General features: G+C 45.8%; 1 protein-coding gene across 1 annotated transcript in view; it reads right to left on the bottom strand.

Annotated features, from left to right (window-relative positions):
• LOC122559893 (piezo-type mechanosensitive ion channel component 2-like) overlaps positions 1-10,862 on the bottom strand; it is a gene marked incomplete at its 5' end in the record, with an annotated part of 241,404 nt that overhangs the window by 25,972 nt on the left and 204,570 nt on the right. Inside the window, 3 exons of the mRNA XM_043710001.1 lie at positions 5,781-5,827; positions 7,435-7,444; positions 9,715-9,903. Of these exons, the coding sequence (XP_043565936.1) occupies positions 5,781-5,827; positions 7,435-7,444; positions 9,715-9,903 (246 nt within the window). The remainder of the gene's footprint in view (positions 1-5,780; positions 5,828-7,434; positions 7,445-9,714; positions 9,904-10,862) is intronic.

Genomic DNA, 10,862 nt, shown 5'->3' with positions numbered 1-10,862 from the left:
AGGGTGAGGTGGGGGAAGGGGAAATGAGGAAACTGTTGAAGTCCACATTGATACCCTGGGGTTGAAGATGCAGAGGCAGAAGATGAGGTCAGGACATGATTGAAGAGCTTCAGGGCAGAGGAAATGACCTGGGAGTTGCAGTGGGAGAGGGACTCCCTGAGATTCTTGTAGAGAGAGGAGGAAAACTTCTTCAAGCCAGGTATCCTTGCAAGAGGATTCGCAGTAAGGTTCAAATCAACAAGGTAAAAACAATGACTGCAGACGCTGGAAACCACATTCTGGGTTAGAGTGGTGCTGGAAAAGCACAGCAGTTCAGGCAGCATCCGAGGAGCAGTAAAATCGCCGTTTCTTTATAGTTTAGGTTTTTCAGGCATTAATCGAGGTGATTTATGTCACTTTATGTCTGTATGTGACAAAACAGCCTCCATCTAACTCCTGTAAAATACCTCAAAATATTCCCAAACTCAGGGAACGGAAGGGTCTTTCGCAGTGAACGTTGCTTTAGATTTACGAACCCAATTCCTCCTCACGTCTATATTCTTCCATTGGATATGGGCATTACTGGCAAGGGCATAAGGGCATTACTGGCAAGGGCATGATGTGTTGCTCATCTTTCATTGGTGAGTGAGTGCAGTCACATCCACAGAGCTGTTTGGAATAGAGTTGCAAGAGTTTACTCAAAGCAAGTTACTGTAGATATCAGAAATTTGGAATAAAAACAGAAAATGCTTGACGTGCAGCTCCAGCAGCACCTATAATGAGAAACAGGATTAACATCTTGAGTCACATTTAACAGTTCTCCAGAACAAGATGTTGACTCAGTTACAGTGAAGGAAAGGCGGTGTCGTTCCAAGTCAGGATGGTGAGTGGCTTGGAGGGGAACTTGCATCCAGTCTCTCTACACCTGTATTCCCCATGAGGAGGCCCAACCAGTTCCCCTTCACTGACACTCTCATTTGCTTGGTGGATCCTCACCCTTAACCATTTCGCCTTTGACTCTTTCCACTTGCTACAGACTAAGCAGGTGGCCATGGGTACCCACACGGGTCCGAATTACACCTGCCTCTGTCGGATATGTGGAACAATCCCTCTTCTGCAGCTACACCAGCACCACCCCTCACCTCTTCCTCCACTATATTGATGATTGTATCAGTGCTGCCCCGAGAGGAACTTGAACAGTTCATTAACTTCACCAACCCCTTCCACCCCAACCTCAAATTCACCCATCCCTTCCCGTTGCTGGACCTCTCCGTCTCCATCTCCAGTAACCAACTCTGCACTGACACTCATTTCAAACCCATGGACTCCCATAGCGACTATGACTCCACCTCCTCTCCCCATCCTCTTTCAAAGATGCAATCCCATACTCTCAATTCATTCGCCACATCTCCTCCTAAGATGAAGAATTCCATTCCCAGACATCCTAGATGTCCTCCTGCTTCAAGGACCGTAGTTTCCCCTCCCTACTCCTTCCTATGATCAACGATGCCCTCCACCGCATCTCCTCCATTTCTTGCACTTCTGCCCTCAAACCCCCTCGCCTCAACAATAAGGATAGAGTCCCCCGGTCTTCACATACCACCCACCAATCTCCCCCAACATACCATCCTCCGCCATTTTAACCATGATGCTGCTCCTTCATTTTTTTCCAGAGGGGTCAGGCTCCAAAATGTCTGGGTTTATCTACTTGAAGAGGCTTTCAAATTTTAAAAAATAACCACTTGTACAATGAAAGGGGAAAGGCCTGTTCTCCCAGCTCAGCTTATCCCTGGTTTGGTTTGGTTTGGTTTGAGCAAGCAGTCAGTGTTTTGAGCATGCTGGTCAAGGAAACAGCTCCATGCTGAATCTCTCTGACATCCCTCTCTCTGACATCTCTTCCGTAAGACTCTGTGTTTGATTTTGCCTTTTTTGCCAAGGGGGTGTTTATGGGCATTGTTGCAGGAATTTGCAACAACATCATTAAGTTGAGATAATCTGTTGGGTTTTCGGATTGGTCAAGTTATTCTGTATTCTGTTCTCTTTTGTTCGGGTTTCATTCGGTAATGTTGCAATAAGATCTGTTTTGTTTAAAACTGAGGGGTTTTGACCAGCTGCAACACTCCTGAAATATCCACTGTACACCTGCTCAAATCTGCTCAGTATGTCAGTAGTCCGACGAGGAAAGGGGCCATATTGGACCTGGTACTGGAGAACGAGCCAGGCCTGATGGTAGAAGTTGCAGTGGGGGATTTCTCTGGGAACAGTGATCACAATTCTGTAAGTTTTAGAATACTCGTAGACAAAGATGAGAGTGGTCCTAAGGGAAGAGTACTAAACTGGGCCAAGGCCAATTATATCAAAATTAGACAGAAGCTGGGAAATGTGGATTGAACACAGCTATTTGAAGGAAAGTCCACATTTGATATATGGGAGGCTTTCAAAGATAGGTTAAAGATAGTGCAGGATAGGCATGTCCCTCTGAAAACAAGGGATTGGAAAGGCAAGATTCGTGAACCGTGGATGACAGGAGAAATTGTACAACTAGCCAAGAGGAAAAGGGAAGCGTACATAAGGTCCAGGCAGGTAAGAAGAGAACAGGCCCTGGAGGAATATCGGGAGAGTATGACCAGTCTTGAACGAGGAATCAAGCAGACTAAAAGGGGTCATGAAATAACTTTAGCGAGCAGGATTAAGGAGAATCCCAAAGCTTTTTATTCTTATATAAGAAGTAAGTGGGTAACTAGAGAAAGGATTGGTCCACTAAAGGATAACAAAGGAAAGCTGTGTGTCAAAACTGGGAAAATGGGTGAGATTCTCAACGATTACTTTGCATCATTGTTCACTGAGGAACGGGAGGTGATGAATGCTGAGATTACAGATAGAAATTTATTTACTCTGGATCACGTGTTGGAGGCTAGAGGTTATTAAGGTGGACAAATTCCCAGGACCGGATGGGATCTATCCCAGGTTGTTGACGGAGGTGAGAGAGGAAATACCTGGGGCCCTGACAGATATCTATGTTGCATCCTTAAATACAGGTGAGGTGCCGCAGGACTGGAAGGTTTCTCATGTTGTCCCCCTGTACAAGAAGGGCAGTAGGGATATTCCAGGTAACTACAGATCAGTGAGCCTGATGTCAGTGGTGGGAAAGTTGCTGGAGAAGGTACTGAGGGATAAAATCTATTTATATTTGGAAAAGAATGGGCTTATCAGTGATAGGCAACATGGTTTTGTGTGGGGGAGATCATGCCTTACCAACTTAATAGAGTTCTTTGAAGAAGTGACCAAGTTGATAGATGAAGGAAGGGCTGTAGATGTCATATACATGGAGTTTAGTGAGGCATTTGATAAGGTTCCCCGTGGTAAACTAATGGAGAAAATGAAGTCACATGGTGTGTAGGGTGTTCTAGCTAGGTGGGTAAAGAACTGGTTGAACAACAGGAAACGGAGGGTAGTAGTTGAAGAGAGTTTCTCAAAATGGAGAAAGGTGACCAGTGGTGTTCCACAGGGGTCAGTGCTGGGGCAAAGGATAGGGGACTGTCAAAGAATAGAGAAGGATATAGATAGACTGGAGAATTGGGCAGAGAAGTGGCAGATGGAGGTCAATCCAGGCAAATGTGAAGTGATGCATTTTGGGAAGTCTAATTCTAGAGCGAATTATACAGTAAACAGAAGAGCCTTGGGAAAAGTTGATGAACAGAGAGATCTGGGAGTGCAGGTCCATTGTACCCTGAGGGTGGCTGCACAGGTGGATAGAGTGGTCAAGAAGGCAGGGTATTGAGTATAAGAGCTGACGAGTCATGTTAAAATTGTACAAGACATTGGTTCAGCTACATTTAGAATATTGTGTACAGTTCTGGTCGCCACATTACCAAAAGGATGTGGACGCTTTGGAGAGGGTGCAGAGAAGGTTTACGAGGATGTGGACTGGTATGGAAGGTGCTAGGCTATGAAGAGAGGTTGAGTAGGTTAGGATTGTTTTCATTAGAAAAAGGAGATTGAGGTGGTGGACCTGATTGAGGTTTACAAAATCATGAAGGGGATAGACAGGGTGGATAGAGATAAGCTTTTTCCCAGGGTGAAAGGTTCAATTACAAGAGGTCACGCTTTCAAGGTGAGAGGTGGAAAGTTTAAGGGGGGTACACACAGAAAGTACTTTACACACAGGGTGGTAGGTGCCTGGAACGCGTTGCCAGCAGAGGTGGTAGAGGCAGGCACGGTAGATACATTTAAGATCTGTCTGGACAGATGCATGAGTAGGTGGGGAGCAGAGGGATACAGATGCTTTGGAATTGGACGATAGGTTTAGACAGTGGATTTGGATCGGCTCAGGCTTGGAGGGCCGAAGGGTTGTAAATTTTCTTTGTTCTTTGTTCTAAAACAACTAGCAAAGTTAGAGTCTGGGCTGTTTTCTTTAAATGTTTTGAGGGGGCCTGGCCTGGTCGTTAACAACAATCAGAGCCCACCACCAAAAAGATATTTCCTTCCCCATCCTGTCAGCTTTCCATAGGGATTGCCCACTCCATGACTCCCTCGTCAGCTCTGCACTCTCCACCCAACACACCTGGCATCTTTCCTGCAACCTCAGGAGGTGCAGCACATGCCCCCCTGCACTTCTCCTCTCACCTCCATACAAGGCTCCAAACAGAGATTCACCTGTAATTCTTCCTACTTTGTCTATTGCACCCACTCCTCCTAATGTGGTCGGACAGACAGAGCGCAGACTCGGGGACCAGTTCACAGATGCTCTGTACGCTCCAATCAACATCACCTTCCAGATGCTAGCCATTTCAACTGCCTCTCCCACTCCCTCAGCAATGTGTCTGTCCTGAGACAACTCCACTGTCAAAATGAGGCCACTTGCAAACTGGAGGAACAACATCTTATACTCCTCCTTGGGAACTTACAGCTGAATGACCTCAACAAGAGTTCATCAGCTTCAAAATCTCCCCAGCCCCAGCTCCATCCCCACCTTCCTGACCTGCCTTGACATGTTCATCTTCCTATTCACCCAGCCATTCCACCCCTTCTCTCTGACCAATCACCATTACCCCCTACCTACATCTACCCAGCAACATCACTCCACACTTTACCAACTTGAAGGTGGTGGTGTTTCCATGTATCTGCTGCCCTTGTCCTTCTAGATAGAATGGTTGTAGGTTTGGAAGGTGCTGTCTGAGGATCTTTGGTGAATTTCTGCAGTGCACCCTGTAGATAGTACACATTGTTGCTCCTGAGGGTGGGTGGTGGAGGGAGTGGATGTGGTGCCAATCAGGCAGGCTGTTTTGTCCTGGATGGTGTCAAATTTCTTGAGTGTTGTTGGAGGTGCACCCATCCAGGCAAGTGGGGAGTATTCCATCACACTCCTGCTGACTATAGGCAGTTAGTCTCTCAATATGGCACCTGGAATATCAGCTTGGAAGACATCGATGGAACTTGCTCCATTTGTAGCTCAAAGATCATTTTGACCCATTATTCAAAACACCATTGCGTGTTTCTGATCCTGCACCAAGTCCTGCTTAGACCCCTCTTGTTTCGATTCACTTCCTCTTATCCCAGTGTGTTTCGTTAAATGCCGTGTCCCTCCTTACAGAACCCCCTGAAGCCTCTATCTCCAGCCCCGGACCTCTCTCTCACACACGCTCATCTCAGACTGACTCTGCACCTTCACACCACACACCCACAAGCCTCTTTCTTGACACATTTTTCTCACCATTAAAGCCTCCAGAGAACACAAAGCTTCGGCCAACTTAACAGACTTCCCCTTTAAATCTTCTACCAGTTTCCACTCTGTGAACAACTCCCACACTGGTGGGCAGAAGTAACAGATGCTGCTGTAGCACTATTGCTAAAAGCCAGTCGCATTGCCGCTGTGACCACATCCAGGCATCTTGAGGGGTTAAAGGTCAATCAGGCAGTTACATTTGGACAAAGATCCTGCCTCCAAAAGGTGATGTCCAACCTGAGAGCTGACAGACCCTGAGGTGCTGGGATTTCAGGACCTTTTCTCTTTGATAGGTTTGTGGACAGAAGAAGCAAAGGAAGGTATAATGGGGAACAGCTGACCAATTAAATAACATTTTGGGTCTGTCTTCACAAAACAGAACAAAATAACATCCCAAAAATCTTGGGGAACACAGGGTCTGGTGAGAAGGAGGAATTGAAGGAAATCAGTATCACTAGGGAAATGGTATTGGGGAAGTTGTGGGGATTGAAGGCTAAAAAATGCCCAGGGCCTGATTATCTCTATCCCAGAGTACTTAGGGAAGTGGCCCTAGTGGGTGCATTGGATTGTCTTTCAAGATGCTTTACATGTTCCTCTAGATTGGAGAACACTAATGTAATGCCACTATTTAAAAAGGGATGCAAAGACAAAACAGGGAATTATAGACTGGTTAGCCCCTGATCAGGTACAGCAGTAAACGCTAGAGTACTTCATAAAACTTTAATAGCAGAATATTTGAAAACAGTGATACAGTTGGACAGACTCAGCATGGATTTTTGAAGGGGAAACCATTCTTGACAAATCTACTAAAATGCTTTGAGGAAGTAAGTCGAGAATCGGTAAGAGTAACCCGTGGATATAGGTTATGTGAACTTTCAAAAGGTGCTTTATAAGATTCCATGGTGATACTTGCCCTAGAGTAGCTGCCTCACTGAATACAGCTCCAACCAGGGTTGGGGGAATTGGGGACGGGGATGGGAGGAGGGTATCAGGGTATTCCCACCATTTTCTATCTTTATTGGTCAGTACATTGACTACAGGAGTTGGGAGGTCATGCTGCAGATGTGCAGGGCACTGGTTAGGCCACTTTTGGAATACTGTGTTCAATTCTGGTCTCCCTGCTATCGGAAAGATGTTGTTAAACTTGAAAGAGTTCAGAAAAGATTTAAAAGGATGTTGTTGGGATTGGAGGATCTGAGCTATAGAGAGAGGCCGAATAGGCTGGGGCTGTTTTCGTTGGAGTGTTGGAGGCTGAGGGGTGCCCTTATAGCAGTTTATAAAATCATGAGGGGCATGGATAGGATGAATAGTCAAGGTCTTTTTCCCAGGGTAGCAGAGGCCAAAGCTAGAGAGCATAGGTTTAAGGTGAGAGGAGAAAAAATTAATTGGGACCTGAGGGGCAGCTTTTTCACACAGAGCATGGGATGTGTATGAAATGAACAGCCATTGGAATATGAATAGAAAGGGTTTAGAGGGATGTGGGTCAAATGCTGGCAAATGGGACTTGGTTAATTTATGATATAGTGGTCAGCACGGAGCAGCTGGACTACTGGGGCTGTTTCCATGCTGTACAACTCTATGACTCAATGTAACGTTAAAGTGCATGGGATTGATGGTACTGAGATGAATACAGAACTTGTTGGCAGACAGGAAACAAAGAGTAGGAATGGTAGACAGTGACTAGTGGGGTACTGCAGGGATCAGTGCTTGGAGCCAACTATTCACAATACAGATTAATGGCTTAGATGAGGGAACTAAGTGTAATATCTCCAAGTCTGTAGACGACACACAGCTGGGTGGAGGATGCAGAGATGCTTCAGTGTGATTTGGTCAGGCTGAGTGAGTGGGCAAATACATATAATATGAATAAATGTGAGGTTATCCACTTTGGTAGCAGAAACAGGAAGGCAGATTATTATCTGAACAGTGAAAAGGGGAGGCACAATGAGACCTGGATGTCATTGTACACCAGTCACTGAAAGTTACCAGGTAGGAGCAGAAGGCATTGAAGAAGGCAACTGGCCTTTGTAGTGAAAGCATTCGGGTATAGGACAGGGACTTCTTGCTGCAATTGTACAGGGCTTTGGCGAGACCACACCCAGAATATTGTGTGCAGCTTTTGTCTCCTGACCTGAGGAAGGATGTTCTGGCTACAGAGGAACAGTTGTCAAAGGTTTACCAGACTGATGCCCGGGATGAGGTATAAACTGGATTGGTTCCGACTATATTCACTCGAGTTCAGAAGAATGAGGTGGGGGCTGGGGAGGAGGGGGAGGAGGAGGAGGAGGAGGAGAGAATCTCATTGAAACCTATAAGTTTGTAACAGGACTAGAGAGGATAAATGCAGGAAGGATATTCTCAATGACCAGGAAATGCTGAATCAGCGGCGAAGGTCTAAGAATATAGGTAAACCATTTAGGACTGAGATAAGGAGAAATATCTTCATCCAGAGAGTAGTGAGCCTGTGGAATTCTCTGCCACAGAAAGCAATCAGGGTCAAAACGTTGTGTGATTTCAAGAAGGAGTTAGATATAGCTTTTAGAGTTATAGAGATCAAAGGGAATGGGGAAAAAGTGGGAACAGGGGACTGAGTTGGATGATCAGCCATGATCGTATTGAATGGTGGAGCAAGCTCCAAAGGTCAAATGGCCTATCCCCACTCCTGTTTTCGATGTTTCTATGTGACAATGACAGACTGCAGCAGGCCCCAGAAGACCCCAAGTGTAATGGGGTATCTCAGGCCAGGCGGTCAGACCCCAGGGCAGGGAAGAGAGAAGGTTTGTGGGGGCAGGACAGTCTCTACCAGTTGGAGCTGTCCCTACCTTAGTGGGAGTCCGTCCTTGCTGCTGTCCCCACAGCCTCACTGCCCCTTGTCAGTTTGCTGGCCCTGTACCTTGTCACACAGTGTGTTATCGTCTTCCCTGACAACACCCAGTTCACTCTCGAGGGAAAGGGGGCTGTTAATTTCCATTTGTTTGAGTGTTGCACTCCAGCATTGTTTCAGGCTGAAACCCCCCCAGTTCAGGCTGACCTTCCTGTGTAGTAGTGAAGGAGCCCTGCAGTGTTGGAGATATCCCATTTGTTCCCTCTAAAGTAAAGATTCCACAGTGCGTTTTTTGAAAAACAGCAGGAAGTCTATCCCCAGCATCCAGGCCAATAGTGACATCATACAAACAAAGTTAAAAATCACACAACACCGGGTTATAGTTCAACAGGTTTAATTGGAAGCACCAGTTTTCAGAGCGCCGCTCCTTCATCAGTGGTTGTGGAGGGCTCAATTGTAAGGCACAGAATTCATTTTTATTGATTCTAATCTAAAAAGTGAGATAACAGAGTTTTACCTGAATTTATGCAGTTTTTGAGCAAAGTACAATGTAACTCTGCAGAATCAGTCTATACATTATGGCACAGACGGAGAACACAGGGGGCTAACACCTTCAACATATTGTCTAGCTATCACCATTGTTAACAGCTAACCCGAGAATGCAACTTTAAAAAAAAATGTTTTGTGATTTACACATGAAAGAAATAAACTATCATGATATTCGAACATGGTAGACGAAAGACTCAACAGACAATTAAGCTATTTTTCAATGTATAATTTCAGTTACATCACACTGTAAATTTTTGCTATAAATTCTGTGTTATGATTGAGCCCTCCACAACCACCTGATGAAGGAGCGTCGCTCCGAAAGCTAGTGTGCTTCCAATTAAACCTGTTGGACTATAACCTGGTGTTGTGTGATTTTTAACTTTGTACACCCCAGTCCAACACCGGCATCTCCGAATCATCATATAAACAGATTATCTGCTCATTATCCCACTGATGTTGGTGACAGCTTGCTGTGCACAAGATTTCCAACATTCCAATGTTGACAGCAGGCATTTCATTGGCTAAAAATGCTTTGGGCAATCCTGAGTGTGTGAAAGGTGATATATAAATGCAAGTTACTTTCTTTTCATTACTTCAGAGGTTTGATGTGAGTCTGGTTTGTCGGGTTATCTCTCACCTCATAGCCACCAATACTGATCTTGATGGAGACGTCCAGAGGCTGATTGATCACTCCAGCTACAGATTTGACCAATGACATAAAGAGCAGTGGGAACCACACGATGCAGATCAATGAGATGATGATGAGGCCACCCATTCCATATTTAACCAGCATGTTCTTCTTCTGACCAGCTGCCTGCGGGTATCTCTGTTGAGAAGAAAGGAGAAAGATGACAGCCCAGGAGCATCACTCCCAGTGAGTGTATAAGAGAGAGAGAGAGAGCGAGGAGGACAGGGAGAGGGAGAGAGAGAGAAAGAGAGAGAGAGAGAGAGAGCGCGAGCAAGAGAGGGAAAGAGAGAGAGAGAGAGAGAGGGAAGAGTGGGCCTGCTGGAGCTGGGTTGCTCAGCTTTTGTGGAGGGGGAAGATCTGAAACCCACTCTCAGGTTATCTTCAGAGTGTGACTTAATCTGACAGAATTGACCTTCCAGGTGAGTTCAGACTTTTCTCCCACTCATAGAAATTTGTGCATTGTGAATGCAAATTGGGAATTGGTTCATTAAGTGTCAGGCTCTCAACCACAAAGTTGTGGGTTCAAGTCTCACTCTGAGATCAGAGTCTGGGAAGCTGGGTTGACACTCCAGTGCTGTGCTTAGGGAGCTCTACACTCTCTGAGGTACCATCTTTTACATCAGGCATTAAACCAAACTCCCATCTGCTTGATGTAAAAAATTCCTTGGCACTACTTTGAAGAGCAGGCCATCACCATCACAGAAACTAACTGGGCATTCACACATTGCTAACTACATTCATCAACGCTGAGAGAATCTTACTTCCCTCAGAGTGACATAATAAGATGGAAAGTCCTGAGGGGGACAACTCAGAGGTCCACATCTCTTTGTCTGTATTGGTATCCCCACCCGGGCCCTTCATGCCTCCTCTCTATACAGCCTCCCTCCATATCCTGTTTCCACATTCATTTTCCTTACCCTCACTCCCTGCATTTTCTCCTGCACTCTCTCCATCTCCTGTGTGTATGCTGTGCCATCTCTCTCCGCCCATTCTCCTTGTATTAATCTGCGCCCTCTCCCTATATCATCTCATCACACAGCACGGTGGCACAGTGGTTAGCACTGCTGCCTCACAGCGCCAGAGACCCGGGTTCAATT

This window comes from Chiloscyllium plagiosum, chromosome 20 (genome assembly GCF_004010195.1).
Source record: "Chiloscyllium plagiosum isolate BGI_BamShark_2017 chromosome 20, ASM401019v2, whole genome shotgun sequence".
Classification (NCBI taxonomy): domain Eukaryota; kingdom Metazoa; phylum Chordata; class Chondrichthyes; order Orectolobiformes; family Hemiscylliidae; genus Chiloscyllium; species Chiloscyllium plagiosum.
The sequence above is the reverse complement of the archived record's forward strand: the minus strand, read 5'-3'. Positions and strand labels throughout refer to the sequence as shown.